The sequence below is a fragment of the Netta rufina genome, assembly GCF_964035555.1.
Source record: "Netta rufina genome assembly, chromosome: 5".
Lineage (NCBI taxonomy): Eukaryota > Metazoa > Chordata > Aves > Anseriformes > Anatidae > Netta > Netta rufina.
Window position 1 is genome coordinate 36,809,546 of NC_140128.1, and position 27,943 is coordinate 36,837,488.

Below are 27,943 nucleotides of genomic sequence, written 5' to 3' on the forward strand. Positions count from 1 at the left end.
AAGGTGGGGTCACAGAGTCTCTTGGAGTAGCTACTGTTCTTACTGACTTGCCACGGGCATCCCTCAAGTGATTCAGTCCCATGTGATTTTAGCCATGCAACTTCCTGTCCCATGGCACGTAAGGATAAAGCCAGTAGCACCCAGCTCTCAGTCGCACTGTACTGCCTCTGCCTGCAACCTGCTAGGAAACATCATAGGCCAAAATTTCCTCTAAATGGGTATAAATAAACTTGGTTATGCAGTATGTCTGTCCTTGATGTGACTGAGTCTTCTCCTCACTTCCAGGCACTGTTGTCCAGATGTTCACCACTTCTTTTTTCAAACAGGAATTACAACAGGTATGACTTCTGTTTACCACAGCAGACTATACACAAGTCTTAGATGGAAAGTTATCTTCTACTTGAAGTTAGAGCTATTAGAAACAACACCAAATAAAACAGCTTTTTGTAAGAGTCTTTAAAGCCTTAGGAGATATTTTACAGATATGTAATTCCTTGAGCATGTTGGAGTTTGCTTTGCTCTAGAAGAATGAAAGGCCAGAGATTTAAATTGTATTTCTTCATCATAAATCCTGTGGATGATGCATTTACTTTGGCACTAGTTTTGCTGCTTCTTCAAATTAGGTCTCTGTTCCCTTCAGCATTACTGCATTGGAGGGAGTGGTATGATTGCCATTTATTATGGTCAGGAGCTAAGATTTCAGGTTTCTTCCCCCAGGCACTGGCTTACGCAGCATTAAGGCCTTTGCCTTTTCTGTGCCTTAAAGTCACAACACAGAGGAAACATATAGCAGGTAAGGCAGGGTGCTTCTTCTGTGTGTGTGCACATACGTACGTGTATGCATGTAACTAGATGCATTTCTATATATGTGTGTCTATATGTGTGCATGTATATTTCTACTTGTCCTTTTTTGTAGATTCTTGCATGACATGAAACAAAATCTAAGTAGCATTTATTGTCGGAAGGGAGGGGCAAGCATCAGGCACACCCATCAGAGTGGTTATTGAATCGGTATCAAAGGGTATCGAAGCAGTTCATAACAGTGCTACAAATAATCTCCCTGCTTTCTGGTCCCCCTTCATACCTCTTACACACACAGATCCAGGTCTCTCTGGTGTGAAGCATGGCTGCTGCGCAGCACAAGGCAGACCATTTTCTGTTCAGATGTCATCCACCAGTATGTGAGGAAGAGAACATTTTCTGACTCTTCTCAGCCAAGCTCATCTTAGAGAGGAACAGAGTTCCTGCCTCCAACTCAGAGAGTGGTTTGATAGGAGATGTGATAGGAGATGCACTCAAAGGAATCTGTTTCTAAGCATGGAAAGCTTGGCGTGGATTTGAGTAGCATGGTTAGGATATCTTGGGGGTGAAGAAGGCGTCTCTAAGAGTTCCCAGCATAGCATAAGAACTGGAACATCTGGGCATCGGTCTGTGGCCTGTGAACTTCTCTATACTCTCTTTTTCTCACAGACCTTAAGTGCTTACTGGCAAAACACTGATTCAACATGTGGAAACATGTAACAAGCAGAGACTCATCTGAGACCATGGCTCATAGAGCTCCCTGATATTAGTGGGTTTGGCTATTCATATTTTCAGTCATGAGAAGCCATATTTAGCTCTAATGAGTGCCTGGATTGAGCCTCGTGTTATATAGCTGAGGATTATCTGGCTTGCAGTTGATCTTTCCTCCCACTGTATTTTGATGCCTTTCATTCCTTAAAGCTTTGTTCCTCGTATTTGTTTTGTTTTGTTTTGTTTTTTTTTCTTTGAATATATCCTGGCCCAAACCACCTTGTCTATCCTGCCAGGATGGTGCTCCAGAAATGCATTCTGGGCCACTGAGCTTTCATTTTACCACCTTTTCCTCCAAAGGAAAGGGTTCAAGCCTGGCTCCTGTTCAGAAGTCATTGGTTGCAAGTTCTAAACACAAGACAAACATGACTGGCATGGGATTGTGTTCAGCTGAATTGTGTAGACTGGCTTTGGTTTGTTCTCGCTCTCAACTCCTGCAGGATGAGCACAGGCCAGCAGTGACAAGATACTGCGTTATGAGCAAATCCTTATCTGTTATCTATACTTTAAATGCCTCAGGAAACAAGAGTTGAAACAGACTTTGATGCAGGTTTCATCTTTTGTAAGGGTGAATATGAATAAAGCCTGATGAGCTGTGATGAAAAATAGACCTGGTGATCATGGGTAGCCAGGAGAGCTTGTGGATTCATGCAGTGTGATCCATTAGGCTGCCAGACTAGGCGCCAGCACTAAGGGGAAAAGCACCACTGGTTAGTTGTCAGAAGGTCCATCATGTTGTCGTAGAAGAGGTCAACTCAATAGCTGGTTTTAATTATTCTACTGGAGCTGTTGGAAAAGTTCTGAGGTTGTACTGGTTTTCTAGTACCTCCATCAAGGTTCACAGTTAAGCTTAAAAAGACTGGACCTGAACTAGCAATAGCATTATAGGGTCCTTTTCTGGGGTGAGGGGTGTGAAGCTCAAGCTTCTGCCTTGGGTAAACAAGAATAAAGTTGAACCCGGACTTCCTACAAGCAAACAGAAAGCCTTAGCACCAACCTAACAAACATTTTGAGTGAATTTATCCCTCTGATTTTTCAAAAAGGCTGTTGAGAGTCTTCAAGGTGTGTTCAGCTTGGAGATAACAACTTTTTAGTGCCTGGGGTTTTTGGAAGGCAGTATTTTCTTTCCACAGATCTGATTTTACTCCTAATTTCAGGTAATCCCTGCACATTTTAAACATTTTTTATCAGAAAGGGGTCAAGAGTCTAATACCACATGAGAGAAAAATCATCTTCTGCCTGAGCAACACGTTTACTTCAGTATTGCCATAACGTCTTTGAATCCCATGCAGTGCTCCATCTTGGTGGCCAGATTAATTAGGGACTTTAATTAGGAACAAGAAACAAAAGAGTGTCTATGAAGAGATGACTTCATCTCCCTGTTCATCTTACTTTGCTGTTTCACACAGAAAGACAGAGACAACAGACAGAACAGTAGACAAAATTATCTACATAAAGGTTTCACTTGGCTGAGGAGAAGAAGGATAAAATGAGAGAGTCATTGTTCACTTGGAAAGTCACAAGAGCAGGTTCAAGTTTTCATCTCTTCCAGCCAGGGTGTTTGTTTAAGCCATGCACCTTTTACAGTTTTGTTTAAGCAGTTTGTCCTTCGGTTGATTTCTTCATCTCATTCTCCTTTAGCCTCAACTTGCTACAGGCCAGGGAATTTTCAGCCTCGGAAACAAAAGGTGCCTTTTTTTTTTTATACAGGTAGAGAAAGCCCTATCTGCTACTCAAAGCTATTACACAAGGCTCAGGAGGGAAGTGAGTGGGGATGGTGTTGCAAAAAGGATGGCTTTATGGCTGGGGTTGTTAGAAAACAAATGATCCAGCTGTGCCATTAATTACCTAATTTCAGGCTCAAATTCCCAAAGGCCTAGACAGAGAGACTGGCACAAGGGGGCTCGTTTTGTGGCTGCTCTTCATTTGTATTTCTTTCCAGAGAGGAACATTTAACCACTGCCTGCCTCCTCACCAGCCAAAACAAATTCACCCTGTCAGAAAGGCAGTTGTCTCTTCTTCAGGTTGGCACTCACCAGCTCTGCTGCATGCTCTTCAGCATCTCTCCCACCTGAAAGGCTTTTGTATAACACTTGTCCCTGCACTACCCATTATAGTCATTCCATCATCTAGTCCCTCTTTCATCATTTAATTCACAGTCCTCGTTTGACCAAAAAAATCATAGCTTGCTCTTTCCTTTTTGATGGTGCACACTGCCATGCCCTGCTAGTCAAACTATAAAACCATTTACTTCTTCAGTTAACTCAGTGTACTTAAAATGGTTTCTGTACTGATTTATTTTAATGGTTGGTTGTCAAATCAGTAATTTATTGGTATGCCAGATACTTTCTGGCATGATTTCCGAATTATCCAGATAACCTTGCCTTCAAACAATCTGTTTGTTTTCCTTAGTGTGACAAAATCCCAAATAAATTTTATTTCTCCATAGTAACCATTAAGAGGAAATGAAAAACAAAAAGCTGAGTAGCCCTAAAAATGTCACAATGGAGCGGAAGGATGCTGGCTATTCTTCAGGGCCACTGACAGCTTGTCCCTGTGGTTTTGAGTCTTATGTCCAAAGTGTTTGGGATAGGAGGGGAGGGCAATGACAGAGAGAATGGAGGCTATGCTCAAGGTTTGGGGGATATATGGCAGATGGAGTGATTGGTTTTGATGAACCAGGGTGCTTGGGTTATAAGTTCTATTTCCTTCTTTAGTTTGGCTTCTATGGTAGGAACTGGAAGAAACTTCCCGGACCGTGAAGTCTAATCCCCTGCTATCACAACTGGACGCATCCTGTTTCCCTGCCATAAATTTGTTGTGCATGGTCTTCAAAAACAGGATTTCCATGCCCTTCATATTCCTACTGTATACAATATATGTATATATTATTTTTAATAATCAGAAACCTTTTCCTAATTTCTGTCCTTTAATTTGAAAGAGACATAGGAAAATACAAGAAGATACAAAAGTAGGGATTGAAATTGGTTGTCTTTAAAATATGGTAAGTACTTTGCATTTAAAAGTTGTCCCTGTGTTTACCTAATCTGGAATAAATCCAAACGAGTTCACCTGAGAGCAAAAAAAAAAAAAAAAAAGAAAATTCCCGTCCTAAAAACCAGCTGGTATTTGAAGGGTTAATTGGAGAAAGTGATTCAGCTGCTGACACAGGGAGTGGGCTGGGGATTGCTCTCCCAAGGTGATCAGCTGAAATGTTTGGGGGGTTGGTTTTTCAAAAAAAAAAAAAAAAAAAAAGAGGGAAAGAAAAGTTAGTTTTTCTATGGGAAGGGGAAAGGCTCAGTTTCTTGCATGCAGTTTCACCTGCAGTTTCCCACCCGTTCAGCCTGTTGATGGCAGCCGTACTGTCTCTCTCCCACTGCCTGCTTTCTGGGTGTGCCAGATCTGGAAGTAACCTGCACATTTTTCATATCTGCCCTGCCCACACAAGCAGGACGGGCTGATTGGCAGGCGGAGAGCCACGGGTCCTGCTCAAGCACGCCGAGTGCATACCTCCCCACACAACTCCCACAGGAGGCGGCCATGGACAGGCGCATGCACAGCCAGCCGGACTGACACACTGGGGGCTGGCACCGCAGAAAAGTTATCTGATCCCTGGGTAAGCTCAGCAAGAGGAAAATCCATTCATCCAAGCGATCTGGATTTTTTTTTCATCAGTGGGAAGAGGAGTGTGTAAACTTCATTTAGAAGAAAGGTACCGTAACAGCAGGGGCCAATACGTGTTTGGGTAGGTGGGTGGGTAGGTGGGAGGATGGCTGATGGATGAACGACAGACAGAGAAGACTGGAAGAAAGAACAATCTCAGCCGGTGGAGTCCTAGGGAACCTGTGACACAATACCTCTCACTTGGGAAAGTTTTATTTCCAGGAAGACTTAGGTCTGTGAAACTGGTAGGATGAGGCGGAGGGCTGACTTTTGGTCCTTCAGGAACAAGTGATTAAAAAGAGGGATTGTAAGTTGTATGTATACAACTAAACCAGCATGTAACGTCCCCCTGTGCTGTGCTCACAGTGCCTGCTGCGCTGCTGCAAGTGCAGTGTGTTTTAAAATTGAGAAGGATGTGGGGGAGGAGGGCAGTGTGGTTCATGAACTTTTGTGGGAGGTTATTTTCTGATCAGACGAAGGAAAAGTAGGCTGTTTCCTTGTTGATAAAAGGTGTTCTCTGTGCCATAAGAAGATAAATAGAAACGTACAAAAAGTGCTATATTAATTTTCTCCAAATATTGCTGAAGGGATAAAGGAAATCTGTGTCTGCCTACTTAGGTGTTCAAAAAAGTGAAGGTTTGGAAGCAGGTTTTGCTGTAAGACTAACAGCTCTGAGCTGCTCTGTATAGAATTTCAGTGGGTGAGTGAGCAATTCAGATTAGTCAAGTGCTGCATTGTTCAGGGACTTCAGTGTTCCAGTATTTGTTGAAAACACAAGAAATGCTTTGCCTTCGTGTGTGCAGGAAAAAGCAGCTGGAATGACAAATGAGCATACACTTGGTACTGAGTTCTGAAATGCAAAAAGCAAAGTTCAGCTAAGTATACTGTGATCTACAGGAAAGGATAATTTGATACAAACTCTTTTTCCCTCTTATGTTATTTTTAAATAGTACTCGTACTGCAGTATCATTATGTGTAAAAGCTTGTATGTCTGAGAACTCTGAGCTCAGGTTGTGTGAGGACATCCTCACAGATACAGTTATATTGGGCTTCCTGAATGCTGTCCTGGTTCCCTTCATATCATTTAATTTCCACTCCTTACAGCCAGTCCCAAAGAGCTCAACTCAACATCAGCTCTCCATACTTAATCTTGTTACATTAATGCTTCTCTGTGAGGGAGCAGCACTGACATTCATCCAGCTATTTCTAAATTCATCAGGAAAGGGGAATGCCCTTAAATAACTGTTGCTATAATTTTTCTCATGCATAGTTACAAGAACAGCTGTTTTAAAATTTACTAGTCACTCTGCAGATTAAAAGGTCAAAAAGTTTTAAAGTGATTTTGTAGCAGGAGCTCCTGCATATCGCAAATCATAGCACATCCCAGATTTAGTTCCCGTGAGAACAAGAATAATCCCTTAGAACAACTCCGAACCTGCCTAAAGCACTCCAGTGATGCGGAGACTTCACAGAGTTTTCGGTAAATCAGTTCAATAGTTAGTTGCTTTAGCTGTTAAAAATCTGCATATGATTTCTAATCTCAGTTTCTCAATGTTGCCTTCCAACTATCACATATCACTTTTTAGATCAAAGAGATTTTTCTTTTATAATTTTCTGTGTAGGTGCTTACAGACTGACTGTTCCTGAATCTCCTGTGAAGCAGATTAAATAGAAGAGCTTTTGTCTTTTGCTGTTTACTAGGATTTTTTTTTTCCTTTATAGTTCTGTTAGATCTTTCCTGAATCCTCCTCATTTTTTTCTACATCCCTGAATTATGGATGAAAGACTAGGTCATTGTGTTCCATTAGGAGCCAGGTCATGCTACGTGCATGAAGCAAAATGATTTTTGTACTGCTTCATGTTTCTCTGTTCCGAAATCCTAATATTACATCAGTTCTTTTAGCCTGAGGGTTGCACCACAGGTGACAATCATCCAAATCTTTTCCAGAATCACTGCTTGTGAAGGTGTCCTCCATCCTTTAAAGTTGCCCTACTTACCACTGACCCTCCTTACCTGTATGAAATCCATGCACGCTATTCCTAAGTGCATACTATTTGAACACCATTGTGTAAAACACATTTAGAGACAACAGTAAATGAGATTTATAAAATTATTTCCATCTATAAGTGGCTCCTGTAGGCTCAGTGTAGCAAGAGAGGCTCCTTAGCAAAATTGCTGCTCGCAGCATACAGGAGTTCTGGTTTGCATCTCATCTGCTGCAGCCTAAAGAGTGCACAGTCTGACTACCCAAGGAGTGTTACTGAGTAGTGAAATCTGCTTGGCATCTGGCCATCCATGGCAATCCACTTTCCAGGTGGTCCCTTGCTAGGAAATGAATGAAGTAATGCAGACAAAAAGAATCAACCTGAACTTTCTCCTTCCCAAATGTAAGCTGAACTCCAGAGCTTCTCAGGAGCTGGAAACTGTTCAGTCACACTTAGCTTGTCTGCTTTGCAGCTGCCTCAGCATGTACAGGTTCCAGCTGAGACTGGAGAATCACTGAAATGCTGTCAGGAATGCAGATCCAGGAGACTTTCTGTCCTGACCTGAAGTTCAGAAACTATCAGGAGAGCTCCTGTTCTCAGGAGATTTTCATTCTGCTTTGGAGGCCAAAAAGATTATGGAGGAATAGCCAGCCTTCAATGTACTTGTATGAACATAGTTTACAAGCTATTGAAGTAGACAGCTGCTGCAGGCAGAGTTCTTGTTCCTCCAGCTGAAACAAAATAAGGCTGCTCCTGGCTGAAAAGGGAATTGCTTTTTTTCTGCTGGTGGTTTTTCCATCTGTTTCTGTATCTGGGCAATAAGGGAAATAAGAGAATAATAATTGATTATTTTCCCCATCAATTATCATCTAAAAATGCCCTGACTATCACAAAATCAACTAGAAATATTCAGTTTGGACAGGGAGTCCTCGGTGTGGCATCTGTGGATGTACATGCTCTAGGCTGTCCATGCACACAGCCTCAATGCAGAGGCAGAAGTTGGTTACAGCATCTGCAATTCCAGTAACCACACTCCTCTACATGGATTTACACAGGATAATACTGCTGATGCTATTTATATTCATTCTTTGCTGGGGAATTGTTTGCTGCTTGCACTGACGACTTGCTAATTTTTCACGTTCTAGCATGCTGTGCAGGAGGAAGAGATAAAATAAAATATGCAGGTTCAGTTGTCTCCATATGTTTAAGCTGTAGAACCACTGCTGGCATTCCTGATCCGCCAGAGATCCCTGGAAAATGACTACAGTGAAGGACATCGTGCATTTCTGCACTCACAATGTTGTTACTTCTGGGGGACCCAGGAGGATGCCAGTTCCAGGCATGCTATGTTATGAACCTGTTTGGTGCTCATGATCTGGATCTTTCAAGTCCTGTAACAAGTGCTGAGGCTTGTCTGCAAGCAAACAGTCCCCAGTGGCTTTCACCACAGCTAACCTGCTCCAACCCAGCGCCTGAAATCTGTGTCCGCTGCCTCCCCCATCTAAAGGGGACACCCCTGATCCCCGGCATGGCAGCCCTGCCTCCTCCGCTTGGCGGGTGGAGGCCAAGCAGGGGTTAACATCTCTTCCTCTTCATTAACCTCTGTGCAGTGGGCTGCAGCCCCCGTGGTGGCCCTGCCACCAGCCTGGGTGCCGCTGCCTCGGCATTCACCCCGCTGCTATAGCAACAGGTTGGAAATTCTTCTGTCCGGCCATCCATCCATCCCGCCTCCCTTCACAAACGTCTGCTCTGCAGACAGCTTTATTGTCTGCCCGCCGGTCTCTTCCCATGAGCTCCCAGCCAAGCAGCTTCTTCCCAAAGACAAAAGGCCCGGCACAAAGAAGGGACTAAACAGGACTACATGTTTAAAGGGAAATTAAAAAAAAAATCCTTAAGTTATGTTTTAACTATAAGGGAGAGAGAAGGAAAATAATTCTGGCTTCTCCTAAATGATGGTTCATGAAGGAGGAGAGGGGGCATAATTAGGTTTTGCTGGGATTCGGTAATTGCTTCCTGATGCCTCATGAAACTCTTTACAAGGAGCATGGCTCGCCCACAGGGCTCTGTGGCACCGTCCTTCCCCCAGCAAGGTCAGGCTGCTGCCATCCGACAGCTGCTCGGGTCCTATGGTCAAAGAGTTGGGTTTCAGCCCGCTTTAGGGGTGATCCAATTTTCATATCCCAAATGATGGGCTATGTTGATGCTAAGGCACGGTTCTGTTCGTGTCAAGGTCAGAGGGGTCAGCCCCGGGTTCAGCCACGTGCCAGGTACGTATCTTGTTTTCCAAGGCCGCCCCCTGATGTTGTGGTGCACAGATGATGGGGAAATTTAGGGGGGAGGATAGTGCTGAGTTAGTAAATACGGGATTTAATCTTCCAAGCTGTCAGCGTTTATAAAGCACTGAAATTCTGGTTCAAGTAAACACACTCCCTTCCAGTACAACCTCTTTGCCTGTCCCAAACAGAAACGCGCTTTCATGAAGCCACAACAAGGGCAGAATTCTCCTCCATGGTTTCAAGTGGTCAGAAACACATTCCTTAACAAAGCCTTTGAGAAATACCATTTCACATGAATTTAAATTAGTGCTTTCTGTAAGGTGCATCTCCTTGTCCACGGGACCAGGCTGTTTGTTTCCGACATTTGTCCTCAGTGTGACCTAGGTGTGTGGCTGGAGCCTGCCAACTGCAGCCCCTGGGGAGAGGCAGCCCAGATTACAGATTACATCATCTTCCTAAACCCAGTAGATGTTTTTTCTTCACTTGTTAACCTAGTGGAAGTCAGCTGATGGTATGTTTTCATCTGACCTCTATTTCTGGCACCTTACCCATACCATATCCAAGTAAGTCAGTGGGCAAAAAAGAAATCCCCCCCCCCATTTCCATGTTTAAAAAAAAATATAAATAAATAAATTAATTAAAAAAAAAACAAAAAACTTTTCCTTGGCAGTGCTCAACTTATTTCTTGAAATCTTAAAATATAACACTCACTGAAGCAGGCATTCTTGTCCATAGCAGTGTTGCTCTTTTTGGTGCAACTAGGCAGTGCCACGGCTTAATAGAGCTGCTGCAGGGTGCTTTCATGATGTGTTAAGTATCTGCTGGACATTCATTTTTGAATGTTTGTTTGATTTTTTTATAGGAATAAATTGCTAATTATTTTTCAGTTTATAGTCTGTGTACCTTTCTTTTCACGCTCAGTAGTTAAAGTCCTCTTATCATCCCATTATCACACGTTTCTCATTTCTCTAATCACTGTTGTTTCCTTCTGGCAGACCTCAACTCTTTCAGGGCTCTTCTGCAAAATCTCACATGGCTTCAGAAAGCCGTGCTTTGTTTAGAGGGCACAGCAGCTGTGGGGCCCCTTTTGTTTTCCTTCCCATCCGTCACTTTCTGTGCTCAGCCCTTGTCTCTCACTGGCCACCAAATCAGCTATGCAGCGCTGGAGGGACTTTCTGCTTCGCCTGATGAAGACAGTAAGGTTTTCCCATCACGTTCTCCTTTTTTTTTTTTTTTTTTTTCTTTTCCCTCATCTTGTCCTATGCCCTGAAGACATGCTAAGTCTCTTCCATATTTCACTATGTAGTTGCCTATATATGGTATAGTGAGTACAGAAATTGCCCTGATACTGTCAGAGCCATGCCCCATCCAGCCTCTTTACCCTGCCTGATTCCTAGTAACTACTGCTTCAGGACAGAAATTTTCAGTATTCCTTGTTTGTCACCTTCAAAGCTGACAGTTTGTTCTGTCGTATGTGTGTCTGTATGTGTGTGTGTGTGTGTATACACATATGGCGTGGGGCTCACTTCTCATACCTTACTGAGATGGTGAGCATTTTGGGTCTCTTGTTTACTTCTCCACAGGATTATTTCAATCTTTTCTGCCCTTTGTTTCTATCTTGCTAAGAAAAAGAGGTGACTTGGCTAAGCCGGAGCTGAATTCCCCTCTCTGCACCCCCATCAAAAGAATGCAGAGCATCATTTGGGAAAGAAAGAGGACATACAGCTTCAGCTACAGGCTACACAGTGTGTGAGGGGCTGGGGGGAGGGAAGCAGAGACTTAACTGTAGGAAAAGAAATCATCAGAGCTGGTAAGTTGTACAGAACTAGCATAAGGGAATTGGGGCCTTTTCTCGCATGTGTTTTACCCACAGGCAGAGCTATAGCTTGGAGGGAAGATGCCTGCTAGAGATGGGAAGATGGGAAGTTAAAATTCATGCAGAGAGGAAGGAAGCGTGGGTTTCCTTTTCACTTCTCACCACAGAGTGCTACGATAACATTATGGGTCACTTTCCCTTCTGCTTGCTTGGGTCTCTTTTGGTCAGACTTTCCTTTAACAGTAAGGCCCAAGCCTTTCTCTTCTCTGGACTAACACCAGCATGGCCCAAGGGAGTGTGGAAGGACTGGGTTGTTGGATCGTTGCTGTTTGGCACTTTTGCGGCGTGACCCTAAATACCCCGTGTACTGTGGTGGCTACACACACACATACAAAAGGGAAAAACAAAACTTAAGATGACATAAGAAAGATAATAGCCCAGTATTGGGTTCTGTTCATTTCCTGCAATTGTGAGTAGCTGCACAACAGCTGGGCCTTTATGGTGGGAGCCTGAGCTGAAGGAAAAGTCCCAGGCCTGGAATGGGTGAAGGCGTAAAGGGGGGAATGGCCTCAGTGAGAGCAGTATGTCGCAAAACCAGCCATTCCCTCCAAACAGCCTCCTGGAGTGGTTGGCAGCTACCTTGAGGTTGGAGATGAAGTGCTGATTGTATCGTGGGATGGTAACAGGACTCTAAAACTGAGTCCTGCCTTATACCAGGAGTAGTTAACTAACATATATTTAGATGAATGTGCTGACAAGTTTCCTGTATCTTCTGTTATCCTTGGGAATCCTTGCATTATGCATATATGAAGGTTGAGCTGGATCAGCTCCATTTGTTTCCGGAGTTGGCAGAAGTTGTCTTAGTGTGGTTGTCAGCCTGGCAGGGCAGACATGAACTGTGGTTGCTGATACAACCGTGCTGTTAGAAATACTTTCCAAGGCAGCCCTTGTAATAACACTATAAATTTTCTGGATGGACAAAAAATGAGAGTGAGTCTTTAAGTGTCACAGTAAAGGAGGGTGAAGTTAGGTTACCACAAGTGGGAATATTTCTTCTTCTTGTGGCCTGTCTCCCTAAAACATTCTTGCTCAGCATATATCCAAAACACATCTTTAAAGGCCTCAGGAGGTGAAAACTGTCTCTGCAGAGCCCCTACTCAACCCTGCAACTGCTTCAGCAAGAAGCAAGTTTATTACAAATTCTGGGGACAAACTTGTAGTTTATTTCAGAAATAAACTGGTATCTGTCTGTCTGTAACAAGAACATTTCAGTTACTAATATAGCAAGAATTTGTTTTCCAAGGTCTCTCTACTGCTTGGAAACTTGAGGGTTTCTCTCAGTATTTTCACTCAATGCAAAGCTTTTCTTGTTGGGGATATCTGAGCAACTCCATAGGCCCTACTTTTGTCACCCTAATTTCTATCTCAGCAAATATTTAGGTCTTTTGGGTACACAGTTTACAGGAGCAGGTGTAAACAGTCCTTGTGACCTTACCACCATAGGGTGAGGAGCAGCCACATGTTCTCTTCACAGTCCTGGCAAAGTTCCCAAATCTCTTCCTATTTTATAAATGTTCTCCAGCCACCTGACCACTTGATCTCACTGTCTCAGGCCTTTCTTTGTCCTCCTTGCTGTCTACCTGAAGCAAAATCAGGCAGGAATTTGGTTGGTTGGTTGGTTTTTCTAACAAAAAGATAGGGATATTTTATGTATGTTGTTGCTGTATAAGAACATGTCTACCAGAACATAATTTCTACTGTTCTAAAATTCTGCAGAGCAGTTGCTTTCAAAAATGACTATATTTCAACACACTAATAATAATATGGTAATTTCCAAATTATCACCATCAAGACCCAATAAAAGGTATTCTTTCGAATTGTGATCAGTTTTTCCCCAGTTAATATTAGGTCAGTCTTGGCAGAGGGAACCATGCCATATACTCTCTCCCTTTCAAACAAATAGCATTTGTCATGCTGAGATCTCAGGAGAGTGTATTGCTGACTGGAACTAGAGTCCGTTTTTGGCTTACCTCCCATATTTTTGGTGGAATACTTCTTGCTTGTAAATGCTGTGGACAGTGCTCTGCTTCTCAGCCTCGGGGAGGAACAAAAGTAGGAAACAAATTTCTCCTTTCAGTTCACAGAGAGTCCTGTACTTAAGCATCCAGCCTTTGGTCCCAAAGCCATATACTTACTGCAGCTTCTCCACCTTTCTATTTGCTTACATCCAGATATACCTACATGCAAGCAGCAGGTGTATCTGTGCACAAGTAGCCAGTGCACAAGGAAATGCTTTGGCATGGCGTGCATGAGTTCAGTTTTGCTCAGCCATGGCCTATAGCTTCTACTGTCTCCAGTTGTCTTATTCCCTAAAGGAGTTCCCTTGCTTATTCCATATATCCTGCAAGGTGCCTAGAAAGCCCACAAGCTTTAATATGAGTTATGATCTATTCATTAAAGAAACTTGATAATGGCCAGTAACACTTTCCATCATACTAATATTTTTGCTTTGCTACAGAGAGAAAATTTGCAGAACAGAGGGCATAAATTGCTTATTGAAGGTCACTTGGACAATCACATAGTTCAGATTACCACTTAGGCCTTTTGTACCTACCCATTCCTGTATCATATTCTTTGCATCATGCTGCTTCTCACGCACCTGTAATTATCACCATTTGTCAAGGGTGGAGGTGTTGCTTTGGTTGATTCTCAGTGACATCTACACGGATCAGGCATTACAGACAGATCAAGCTGTTTCCTCTCACTATTTCTAGCTAGTCTCCGTAAGTCCTTTCTGTTAAGTGGCAAAAATTCCTCTTGGAATTAAAAACAAACAAACAAGCAAAAAACCTGCACATGATCTTGTTATAGCTCCTATCACAATTGCAGTGAGCACCTCATTCATAAAACTGCAGCCTGGAGGTCCTGCATGCTTTCGGTCAGGAAGGACTGGCAAAGCTGGCTACCTGCACATAGTTATATGTCCTTCTCTGTACTTTAAAACAAACAAAAATTGTTTGCATAAGTTACAGGGGAAAAATACTAGCATAAGCTTCAAGCAGAAGTAGACTATGTTGCTGTGGATATAGATGAGATCGGAGTGTGCTCCTTTGCAGTCAGAGGTTATGTTGCTTAATGGGACCCTATTTATGGAATAAATCTGTCTTTGCAGTTAATCACGCAACTAAATTATTAAAACACATAGCTGAAGTTTAAGTTTGCACAGAGCCTTACATTAGCAATTGGGAAATGTCTTTTTTTTTTTTTTTTTTTTTTATAATAACAGCAATGGCATAACTTGTAAATCATTTTGATATTGCTCAGGGTAGCAGCAGTGTATAAACATGAGATTACCTCTTGCCCGGATAACTAGAGATATGTAGACAAATCTGGCAGACAGAATCTGAGCTGCTGACTTGATATGATATAAAACTTGATCCTGGGAAATGCCTTGGGTGCTGGAATCAGGAAGTTAGTGCTACTATTTTTAAAGTTGTGGGGAGCCAAAAGCATTGGGCAATAATGCATTTTGAAGATGTAAAATATAAATGTCTGTTTTTTTTCTCTTTGCCACTTCAGTTTTTTCTCTGCAGTTAAGAGATTGAAATCTTTGTATGTAAATATAAATTTTACTTTTGTACCATTTTATATCAGTCATTAAACAAAACATATCCCTCCTCTTCCTGATTTACCTTGTCCTGCCTCCTCCAAAATGATGTGCAGATTTGGACATCACTGTTCGTTTTTGTAAGCAGTGAATTGAGCACTGGTACAGGTTTATTCGACTATGTACTGACCTTTTTTTGCTAGAGAATCGGCACTATACTGGGCAGATACCTGGCTTCAGTGATACAGAAACTGCCCAGCTAGACACCAGAGGTCAGCCAGCTATTTCACACTGACTACCAAGTTGTCCTCAACTGGTGTTACCTTTTGTGGCTGCTACCAGTACAGTTTCTGAACAGATGGACTAGCAGTAGCAAACCTGTTTCAGACATCTAATGCACATAATGGTGCATTAAAGGCACGCTGTCTTTTGGTCCCATAACTTAATGAGATGGTGTGTTGCTTTGCAATCAGAGGTTATGTTGCTTAGTGGGATTCCAAACTCTGAGAGGATCCATCAGCTGGCACATTTCTGCTTGCAGTCTGCCACTGCAAATATCAGGCTTATCCTGCATGGTACTGTCTCAAGCTCTGAAGACAAAATGTAAGAGATTTGCAAACCTTTGCATTTTGTTACCAGTCCATTACTGGATTTTCACTGTCATAAAAATATGACAGAATGGCATGCCTTATCATCTGCATACAAGACTTAAATAACTGCTCTTTGGAAAGGAGAGCTTGTTCAACACATTCTGCCATCAGCTCCTGCAAGATGGAGTGGGATTGTCTTTTCATGTTTAGGATGGGCTACAGGTCTGTTCTACTTACCAAATATCACAGACTTCCTGAAACTTCTTGGGCTACCAGTAGCTTTCTCTTTCCTTATTAGCACTCAGAGTATTGCTCCACAAGCTCTATGTTCTCACTCAGTACCAGTTGCACTACTGAAGTGTATGCACTATGTACTGCTGAGATTGAACTCAGAGAGGGAAGTAGACTTCTGTGGGTAGAAGCAAAGTCCAAAGTATGCTTAGAGGCAAACTGTCATCAATTATCTTAGCCAACATACTTTGAAAGGAACTGCTTTTTAAAAATGTCATGCCTGCGTCTTCCGTGGTTCTCATTTGTTCCTTTTTCTCCTTTTGGATTAAAAAAAAAAAAAAAAAAAAAAAAAAGTGTAAAGTAATTCATTCTTCTCCAGAAAACCTGTCATTCTCAGCTTGATCCCTCTGTTGAACCAGGTTTGGCTTTGTGTTTCCCAGCTCTGCTCTGTCCCCTCACATACATTTGGCTAGGCTTTGTTTAGCCTAGCCAAACTGGGAGCCTAAGTATTCCACTGGTAGTAATAATGACTAAGACTGGGGTGTAGTCATACTTTTGGTAACCTCTGGACTGAGCACACCTTGCTGAGAACAAAGCTAGATGACAGAGCAGTAAAAATATGTAAGTCGCATCCATGCTGTGTCTTCAAGGATGGAAATGAAGTTGCTTTGTAATAGTTCATGAATCATGCATGTATGCTTAGTTGCTAAGGTGTTTGCTTTATGAGTATATTGTGTTTGTTTAATAGAAATAAGTTCTAAGGAAAAACAAATTTATTTATTTTTTAAATGTTCTCTCCACCACTTATCTAAGATCTGTTCATAACTCAGCTCAAATGATTCCTAGTCATAAACCCATGGTATTATGCCACATATCTATTGTGAACTCTGTGAACAGACATTGTCTTGTCTAAATCTTGTAATGATCTTAAAGACTTCCTCTAATTATATTAGTCTTAATGTACCACCTTCTGGCCAGCTAATGGAAGCACATGAACTGATCTTCGTGAAAAGCGTGTGCTTTCCAGATCTGTGGCTCTCAGAAGGGTTTAAATGAAACAGCTTTCTTTTCTGGAAGAGTTTTTGGGCCCATTCCCTACCATTGTTTCACAAGTGTAAAAGAAGAGCTCCACTTTCTTTACAAAGTAGCCTTTTTTACTGAAAAGAAAAGCAAAGAAACCTGCTTCCAAGTGATAAATATTTTTTTCCGGAAGTACGTAATGTCTCCTAGCTACCTCTATAAAAGTTTTGTTCCCTTTTAGAATTCTTTATTGCTGCTAACTAGTTTGAGCCAATAGTCATCTGTGATTTTATGAGATAAATTATAACTAAATTAATTGCATTGCTCTCATCTCCCAGATAACATTTCATTTAAGGAACTTTCAAATATGTTTAGCTTTCTAATACCAGAAAATTCTTCCACTGCAGTATTATCTTCTTCTTCCCACAGTCTTGAGAGTGACTGATAGAGACCCTATAGGGACTATGTGCAGTGACAGTTTCATCAGGCTTCGATAAAATAGCTAGCGTTCTTCTTATATATCCAGGAGGCAAAAGGCTTGGATATGAACTTCAGCCAGGATTTTAAACTCTTAATCAATAAACATATAAATGTGTTGGCAAAAGCTGTAATAATGATAAATATTGTTTACATGAAGCTTTAATGTTGCTAATGTTTATTGAGATTGTAATAAAGATTTAAAATCTTTTGGAGATGGTCTCTAACTGCAGTTGTTTGTGCTATTTTCTGTAAGGAAGGAAGAAAGATGCAAAGCAAGGAGAACTTCTCAGAGAAGTTGGGTGCTCGCTTGAAATGAATTCAGTTCGTGCTCCAAGGAGGAATGATAATATATACTTTTTTTTTTTTTTTTTTAATTTCTTCAGAGTTTTAGGCCCTTTTGCCACCTTTGTCTTCTACTTTCACATTTTTCGTCTAGCGAATCCCAAAAGTGAAAGCTAGTAAACAATTTAAATTAGTAAGAATTTTCCTTGGTAATGTAAATGCTTATACTGACTATTTATATCTACTTTTTATTCCATTGTAGGAAGGAACTGACCTGGTACCTTGTTTGAGGAAAAAATACCAATATATCTTTAGGATCAGAGTTAATATTTAAGTGTTTTACAGTTTCTCAGAATCTTTGGCACGACCCACAATTTTAGAAACTAAACCCCAAAGTTTAAAAAGTCGTCATGTAATTCCTACTTGACATGAAGGTCTAACAGTTTCCTCAAGACACTAACAACCTTATCCATGACCTGCATGAACTATGTCTAATTTGGAATCTACTGTTAAAGTGATAAATGTATTATTTGGAGACTCCATCTTTCCTCTGCCTGCTGTGGCCTCAGGCACACGGGCAATTATATTTCAAAACTATACATCTTATTTTTGCTGCAATGGTTTAGTGATTTCTGGATAAGTTATGGTTTTGTTCTACACTATATATAATTCTTTTTAAGAGTGTTTGTAGAAATTCTAAGTGTTTTCAGACTAAAACCTGAACAGTATATTTGGAAAACACATTTTCTAACTATAGTTATCTGCTGGTAGGTATCTAAAGTACCAGTTTCATGCACTAGGTGTGTTAGAGATCCTTGGTTTTGTTTTAAGACTACACAGATCCATTCTGGTTATCTAATTTACTGAGCAGTTCAGGCTGCTTTGTAAGAAACTTTTACAAAGCTCCAGTGATACCTGAGAGCAGGTGGCATACCTGAGAGATCTGTAGAAGGAAAAACGGAGTTAACTGTACATAGATTTTGAGTTGCTGAAATATTGTTCCAGTTACTCCGTACCATGTCTGAAATGCTTGAGCTTTGTTTCATAAGCTAGAATTTAACTACTCGATAAATATAACACAATGAAAATATTGAGTACTGTTAAATTAAATCGTGCCAGAAAGTTCTAAGTTGTAAACTAATTTTGTTACCTTGAACATTTTCTGTACTCAGTGTATAATGACAGGGCACTGATTGAATTTCAAGCTTAATGAATTTCTTCAGTTGAGTGAAGACAAACAGAAGAAAGCAAAACAAGTGAGACAAAAAAGGCTCTCAGGTAGCATCACACACAGCTGGTTGCAATGATGCTTCCAGCTGCAACTACCACTGTTCCTCTGGGTAGTCTGATATTAGGTAGACCCAATGGCTGCAACAGGCTCAGTTGCTGGGAGGATGGTCTCTTCCCTCTCTAAGTCGGTGTCAGCAAAGGAGACATGAGGCAAATAATTCAAGGCAATGAAGCACAGCAAGCACCAGTGCCTGAAGTGCAGTAGTCCTACCTTCCCATAAATCTGTAAGTTTCTGTAGATATAGAATAATAAGAAAAAGTCACAGTATCAACAAAGTCCATAAAAGCAATGCTGACCTCTAGGGTCCTTTAGGGTGGTACATGAAGATGGTCCCTTTCAGCAGCTTTCCTGCAGTATGAGGGCTGCTGCAATCCAGCTGTAAGAGGCTGAGTCATAATCTGCTTGTATTTTATCTTCAGGTTAGTATCTGCATGATGGCTTACATTTAAAATGAAATATAGCAATTCTTATAAAGATTAGAGGCTCATGGGGCTGAATTAATTGAGCATAGATGAAATTCATTGTGTTTTAAATAGAGCTGGAAGCTCTGTGACATAACTTCTTTGTAACTTCAGATGATTTAACTTCTTTTAATGATTAAACTTCTTCTAAGACTTGTGATGAATTTGCAGTAGTTAACTAAGCAAGAGGGATCACATTTAAATAGTCATTAACCCACTGCTGGGAACAAACCATTCAGTACTTGAGATTAGAACTGCTGCAGATTTGGGATAGAACGACACTAGGTTTAATCAGGCCATCAATTGACATGGCCTAAAACTAGATACCCAAGTTCAAACAGATGTAGTGATAGAATATGACAGAGTACGGTGAACTGAAAAGTTATCTATGGATGAATCCATTCAACATCATCTGAGAAGCCTGTCAGGTGGGAGGAGGAAGGATAAGAACGGGACCCATAGAGAGCAGGTCTGTGACTTGAGTCTCATCTTGTACCTGCCGGTTACTCAGTCTGTGATGATTTTGAAATACCTCTTTAGCTGTGCTGTAAAGTATCAAGTTAAAAACATGACTTTTAATTGACAGTTCAGCAAGCTGGAGAACCAGATTGCTGTGAAATTTTGTATGTGATGTGTTCAGCAGCAGCAGTAGAGGGCATGGAGTAGAGGGCAGTAGAGGGCACTCATCTCTTTCACACATCAGATCTTGCAGAAACACCCAAAATCTGCAGAAACGTTTATAAAACATCCCATCCAGCCTGCTGGGTGTTACTGCTCAAAGGGTTCAAGGCTTTCTGACCCCCTCCCCCCCAATAGTCCTAACCCATGAAGGGGTGATTGCCTCTTCTCCTGTCTCCAAAGTCTATTGTGTATCTCATGGACAGTGTCCTGCAAGCTGGGAGAGAACATTTCCAAGTACTCCCTGAACATTACCATGTGCTGACTGATAGCATAGTTACACAGGAAACATATGGAGGTAATAACTGTTATCCTCGCAGGGATATCGTATCCTCTGGGTAAAGCAACAGGTAGTAACTTCCCTTTGACAAGACACCTTTGGTGCTTTGGGTTGCAGATTCTTAGAGATAAATTCCATTGTGCTTTTGTACTGTAGCCTTGTTTAGTGACATCGCTAGAGAAATTTTGACTGATGTCTGCAGCAGTAACACATCTGCCATTAGCAGAGCTGTGATAAACAGGAAAGCTTGATAAAGCGGGTCGGGGTTCACAGTGTCTGCCAAACTTGAAACACTTCACAAGTGCATAGAAAAATCAGAAATATCTGATGAACCAATTTATTGGTTTATAACTTACGTGGCATTTGCACACTTACACTGTGTGAGGTAAACATAGTCATTTCAGACAAAATTTGGCATAAGCGACAGATGCTTTATTTAGATTTTAGAATAAAACTTGCATTAACCTTTTCAGAACATAAACTACCCATTTTTAATTGTCTTGAGTTATGAGGTAAGAGTTTAATGATTGAACAGGGGAAGAACTGGGTCTTTTCCTTCTAGACTAAAATTGTGACATGCCCAGTAGTGTCTGGAAGTCCTAGAAATGTGCTGGATACTGTAATATCTCCCAGATTCTATTTCTCTGCACTTTCTGCTTTTCTATCATTGCTTAGGATACAGAGACTGCAGTTTTTGTAATTGGCATCCTCTTGGCCTGTCTGATCTTTAAAGGCCAAGTCTGAAGTGCTGTCTGCTGTATACCACTGCCTTTGTTTGCGTTGTTTTCCCAGCAAGAGTCCTAGGCTAGATTGAGCTATGCCAACAGAAAATTTAGCAATGCTTACGTTGTTCGAGGGTGTTAGCTCCAGTAAGAAAGAGCGTATCCATTGGAAGTGGTGACCATACTGAGCCCATGCCTGTGCTGTGGACTGAAGTGTAAACTAGAGCTATCTGAGTTAAATGTAAATTAATTTATGCAGGGAAAAGAAATAGGCATGCCATGAAGCTCCAAGATAATTTCTGTCAAGAGGCAGACTAGACAAGTACTTTTGAAAATCCAGGAGTTTGCTCAAATCCATTCCTTAAAGTAGTAGTGTTATCTGCCTTTGTTTGACATGTCTGCAGTGCCTTCAGATCTTCCTTCTTCTGGGGCACATTTCTCTCACAGTTTGCAAGGTATCAATGTCCTTTAACAGGTGGATGTGTGTCTTCCCCCCAGGCGTAAGTAAGGTGATACCACCTGGTGACGTGGGCCCCAAAAAACGAAAAGATGAAGCAACAAAGAGAACCAAAGCCTTCTCTCCTTGTAGCCAGTCACAAGAGATTGATCATAGTGAAATGTTTGACATTCATTATAACATAATACAGTTCTCCAGTTTATCTAATGGAAATGATTAAACATTTTGCTACTGAGCACTTGTAAAGCCAACTAAACATTAGGAGGCCTTTGGATGGAAAACAAACAAACAAAAAACTTGTGATGCTGCTTGGCATTTTATTGCTCTCCAGGAATTTAAGTTTGCAAATTAGTTTATAGTTTCTTAATGATATTCAGGCATGTATGTGGTAAGGCACAGCCAGTACTGGTTGGAGGCACCCCTTAGGTGAGGGAATGATGCGGAGACACACAGAAGATGCACACTGGAAAGGGAGATAGGTTTCAAAGTCATTTGTTTAGGAAAGCAAAATTGGTCAATCAAGAAGGAAAAAGCACAAGCTCTGGTTTGGTCACTTCTTCCTTTTTTTTTTTTTTTTTTTTCTTTAATGCAGATCTAACCCTTCTTAGTTAGGAACCACTCTCTGGTTGCAAGACTGTTTGCACCCTGTCAGCAAGCCATCTTCTTGATTTATTTTCTAGAAAGGAATTTTAAAACACTTAAGAAAGCAGAGCAGTAAAGCAATGAGCTTAGCTGTTCATCTGAGGAATTGCTTTCTTAAGTGCCCTCTCACAGAACTACTGGTGTGTGGCCAGATTGAAGGACATCTGTGCTTTAAACATTATCATCTGTGTTCAGGAACTTATCAAAAGTCAAGATGAGAAAAACCTCAAATCATTGTCTAAGCCAATGCCTGGCAATGTCAGAATTTTTCAACGCGAGATATTTGCCTTTGCAGCAGAAGTTCCAGTATTTCTCTTGGGATATACACGTTATTTCATCTAGCCCTCCAAAGAGAGAACTTAGGATGCTTAGGTGCATTAGTATATTATTATTTTTACCTCCCTACTATTAGTCATATTTTTACAGACAAAGCTAAAAAACTGTCTTTTCTAGAACCACCTCTGTAATCTTCAAATATTTGTAAACCCAACCATATGGCTCTTTGGCAGCAGAAGAATGTATTTTTGATTTTAGTTTGAGGAGGAAAGATTATTTCAGTTCTCAGATTTGATACTTCCATATACCAATTCAAATAACAGTTTATTGATTTTTCTATAAAATATAATTATGTAAATGTTTACATTTACAAAACCATCTTCATTTAATGTGGTATTTCTGGGTATCTCAATCAAAACAACAACAGCAAAAAAATGTTTTATAAAACTTGTTTGATTTCTAAAGAAATGTTGTCAGGTGAATTTTGTGTGTTCTTTTATATGGACTCTAAAGGAGGTCTGCTCCTCTGCCTCTCTCAAATTTACCTGAAGTGTTGATACTTTTGTGGAGTTGTACTTGGTTTCTGCAATTCAAAAGTTAAGATACAGGAAAGGGGAAAATAATAACTTCAGGCAGGGAAAAGGTTCTGAATAATTAAAAAAAAAAAAAAAAGAATTTCTTAATACTCTTAAAAAACCCTGATGTTGTTAACACAGGACTATTAGAAGTCCCAAAGAAATTTATGTTTTTTATGGTATTTCTGGGAAAACGTTAAAAATGTGACTTTCTTATCACATCCTTCCATTGCTTTTGCTTTGCTTCAGAAAACTACATGCTTGATGACCAAAACACTGGAAAGGCATGAGACAACATAGAAGGTATCGGTGTGGACCTGAGGATCAGAACAACATCAAACTAGTCTTGCTGGCTTTTTCTTAGTATTTTCTGTTGCTTGCTTTAGGGTGTGGTTGTGAAGACAATCTTTTTTCTTTTTTTTTTTTAACCCACAGATATATTTATAATCTTGTGGCAAAACTTAATAAAGGACCCACTGCTATACCCAGTGGTGTAACTAGCAGCAGGGACTACAGCTAGGTATTGTACAAAGCTAGAAGTGAAAGGTCAGAGCTGAGAAGAAAATCTGAGAATCTGAGATAGTGCCACTTCTTGTCCAATATGCTTTCTAATGTATGGATAGCCTGTAGAAGCAGAATCTGTTCTTGTTATGGCTTTGTTATTATGTGACTTGAAAAATTGTTTTCATTCTTCTTCATATAATATTCACAATTATAATAACCCCTAGACTGCTCATTTTGAGGACAACTCTGATTCATCAGCCCAGTGGGAAGAAAACAGGAAGAAAAACTCTGAACTCTGAGAAATGATGGTCATTTTGGAAAACACCTTATTATTGCTGCAGCTATCTCCTCCAGAAAGAGCTGGGACTGAAATAGCACAGTATGATGCTGGCTTCTGGGGAGGTATCTTGGCAGAGCCCAAGACAAGAAGGAGAAAAGTGGTCAAGGGTGCTGTGTCCTGACAGAGGGTGAGGACAGCTTCCACAATACAAGTCTAAAACATCTTCCCTTATCCTAATGTAAGTTTTTAGATCACAACTTCTCCAAGGGGTTTTACAGAGACATCCCAGGACTATTAGACTATTTCCCACAGTGCAAGCCACAAAGCATCTTTGCTGAACACATTTAGAGTAAAAATGCCACCTAGGCACCTTTTATAGTGCCTTCACCATATCCCCATGTATTTTTGTCATAATAGTAAACACGTAGACAAGTGTGTGGGGATGGAGTGATATTCCTCAATGTTCATTCCCTCTTCCCACAAAATTCTTCTCTAAAGCAGAGTAGTGGGGACAGAAAGAAAAAAAAATGAACAAGGAAGAGAAAACAAAACAGACAAATGACAGAAAATAGGTGAAGAAAGTCAAAAGTGAAAGTTTCGAGAAGGAAATTTAAAAATATCACTACAACACATGGGATGCTTCTTTTTTAGGTCATTATGTTGGAATGAGATCTGAGAGATACAATCATTGCTCTCATTCCTTCTAAATTTCTTCCTGCTTTCCTTTTCTCTGACCTACTGTCCATTTAAAAGTGGGTGAATTATTGATTATTAATTATTGACTGATTCTGCAGAATTTTATCCAAGTCTTTTGACTGTCTTTCTTACCCAGCGTACGAATAGGCCTTTCTTGAGCATGCAAAATATTGTGCAGACTGTGCTTTTCTTTTAGTGGAGAGAATAAGCTAACTTCAGAATAATTAGCTGAAATTTCCTCCCCTCCCCTCTTTTTTTTAAAGACAATTCCTCATCTCTCCAGGAAGATGAAGAGGTAGATATGGAGGCTGTCAACTGGCAGCTGAACAACACCTCCATGAATGGGCATTCTGCTACCCCAACCACAGTTCGTTTTCCCAGCTGGGTGACTTTTGATGACAATGAAGTCAGTGGTTCACCGCAGAATCTTTCTCCCTTGAAAATAGACACTTCACCTGCAGAAACACAGACTCCAGATGTTAACTTTAACCTCACTGCATCCTTTAAGAAAAGGGAACGTCCTAAAAGCACATTGGGTGACCTCTCCAAAATTCAGAAACTCGATCTCTCCTCCTTAACCAAGTTGCCTTCTGTTCAAACACCACCTTGGAGTGCTACTAATCCCTTCCTGGATGAATCTCTTCGGGATGTCCAGCCCTCACCCATCAATCCGTTCAGCTCATTCTTTGAGGAGCGAGACAGGCGTTCCAAAAGTTCTTCTGTCTCCAGTGCTCCGGGCAAAAGCCAAAGAGACTCTCTCATTATTCTCCATCAAGAACCCGATACCATCAGCTTCCAAGAGGCAAACAAAAGCGTAACACACACAGATGCTGTAGAGCAGCTGAAACAACTCCAGATCGGAGATCCAGATCGTGTGAGCAGCCCTACCTTGCCTGATGATGACCCCATGATGCCCTATGATCTGGATGCTGCCTTATTTAACCTGGCACCATCTCGGCCAAAGGATGGATGGCCAATGATGCTCAGGATCCCAGAGAAGAAAAATATTATGTCATCCAGGCACTGGGGACCAATATACGTCAAGCTGACTGACAGTGGATATCTACAGCTTTTCTATGAGAAAGGACTGGAGAAACCTTTCCGGGAATTCAAACTGGAAATTAATCATGAGATTTCAGAGCGCAAACTCCAAAACTATGATGAGAATGGAAGGATACACAGCGTGCGGTTGGACCGCACAACCTACAAGGAGAAAAAGAAGTATCAGCCTAAACCAGCCATTGCTCACACAGCAGAGAGAGAGCAAATCATCAAGCTTGGGACTACAGATTATGAAGACTTCCTTAGCTTCATCAGTGCTGTGCAGGACACACTGATGAACTTGCCAGCCTCATCAACAGATCTGAGCACGGTGGGACTAAACTATCAAGAGGAAGAAATCACTGTTGATGTTAGGGATGAGTTTCATGGCATCTTGGCCAAAGGAGACAGTGTGATTCTCCAGCACAGTGTGCTGACCCATATCTATGTTCTCAGCTTCCTTTCTGGCCTGGCAGAATGCAGACTGGGCCTTAACGATATCCTAGTCAAAGGGAATGAAATAGTTGCAAGGCAGGATATTATGCCCACTACTACCACTAAGTGGATTAAGTTATACAGCTGTCGGTTCCATTCATGTGTGGATGAGGATGTCTTTAATAACTCCCGTATTATCCTGTTCAACCCCTTGGATGCCTGCCGGTTTGAACTGATGCGATTCCGAACTGTCTTTGCTGAGAAAACTTTGCCTTTCACTCTGAGGACAGCAGCGAGCATCAACGGTGCTGAGGTGGAGGTGCAGAGCTGGCTGATGATGTCCACTGGCTTCTCCTCCAACCGTGACCCTTTAACTCAGGTCCCTTGTGAAAATGTGATGATCCGCTACCCCGTGCCCAGTGAGTGGGTGAAGAACTTCCGCAGGGAGAGCGTCCTGGGGGAGAAATCTTTGAAAGCCAAGGTGAACAAGGGGGCCAGTTTTGGATCAACCAGCCTGTCTGGTTCTGAGCCAGTCATGAGAGTTACTTTGGGAACTGCCAAATACGAGCATGCCTTTAACTCCATTGTATGGAGGATAAACCGACTGCCTGACAAAAACTCAGGTGAGTGGTGTACACAATCTCTGCAGGAGTAAGCTTAAAGGAGTTATGTGTTTTGGAAGACAGGGAGTACTGGGTTAAAATACTGAGGTATAAGTCATTCTTTGTAGTGTATCAAATAACATAAGTTTGTTGCATATAGCATTTATCTTACCCTTAATTGCAGTAGTTTATACATCCTACAAACATTACTAATGATAAAAACATTTGGGATTTTCCAGATGCAAAAATATGCCTTCTGTCTCTGCTTTTATGAGTACACTATGGGACTTCTGTGTCAAACATTTCTATATGCTTAGCACTGCTGATGGAAGCAGGGCTCATTCAGGTAACATGCAAAGGCAAGACCCTATGCTATGTGACTGAATGACAGGACCAGATAATTTACTGTAGTGCCAGCACACATGATTCATTTTCCATGCATTTCCATCCATTGCATTGCCAGTGCCTTGCAAACATACTGGTTCAGTGTTATATATTTTGACACATATACAGCAACTAATCCCTATGAAGCGTCTAGAGTGAACAGTCATAAGAAGACAGAAGGTATTGTGTAACCATTACAGAAAAAAGTTTTGCAAATGTCAGTTCATGGCTATGTTTCTGCAATCAGTGCAGACAGGTGAACACAGCTTAACCCCAAAAATAGCAGCACGAATTCCACAAGTCTTTGTATTTCTTGTAACATGTTAATAATTAAACACTCAAGTAATATGAGCAAGCTACTGTTCCCTTTGGTTGTCCCCACTATTTGTTCACCCTGGGCAATAAAACTAGATAATTCAGGTTTATATTTATGCATAGTGAACTCTATTTCTTGATTTGTCTGATCTAAACAACTTTTTTACTAACTAGGTGTACTTTTTAGAATTAATGCTGTAGTATTGTAGCTGTGTGACTGGGTGGGTTTCTGTGTTTGGTGTTTCCTGAAAGAAAGTTCAGTGTTGCACCAGATCTGCCACTTTCTAAGAACAATTGTTTTCCCAAGTTTAAGCTATAGCATTAGCAAAACATTGATCCAAGTCTTCTAGTCCATTGGATCACGTTTCAGCCCAAGGACACCAGGTTATACTATTGGTTACAAATTTGGAGGGATATCACTGACAGAAGTGAGGGGTCTGTGCTTTCTGTAGTGCAGGGCAGAAAGAGAAAGAGTCTGGGAGCCTGAGAAATATTGCAATGAAAATTTAACCTCAGGCTGTGTATGAGCAATAACGTGCTTGTGAGGAAAATCTCAATGCACCATCTGTATAAGCTCTGGGAACGAGATGGTGTCAAAGTGGGCCTTCTGTGGCATCTTCTCTCTGTATACTGTATAGACCTTACAGCTGGGACAACGAAACTCTCAGACTTTAACACAACCCCAGAACTCGCCAGGAACAAACCAGGAAAAGAGGCAGAACTCCTGGCTCTGTTGCATCCTACAAGGTGATGCTGCCTTACCCACCACAGCCAGGAGAGA

At 41.2% G+C, this 27,943-nt stretch overlaps 1 protein-coding gene across 1 annotated transcript in view; it reads left to right on the forward strand.

Annotated features, from left to right (window-relative positions):
- Nucleotides 1-27,943, forward strand: part of STON2 (stonin 2) — a gene marked incomplete at its 5' end in the record, with an annotated part of 54,824 nt that overhangs the window by 21,920 nt on the left and 4,961 nt on the right. Inside the window, one exon of the mRNA XM_084288026.1 lies at nt 24,649-26,484. Within this exon, the coding sequence (XP_084144152.1) occupies nt 24,649-26,484 (1,836 nt within the window). The remainder of the gene's footprint in view (nt 1-24,648; nt 26,485-27,943) is intronic.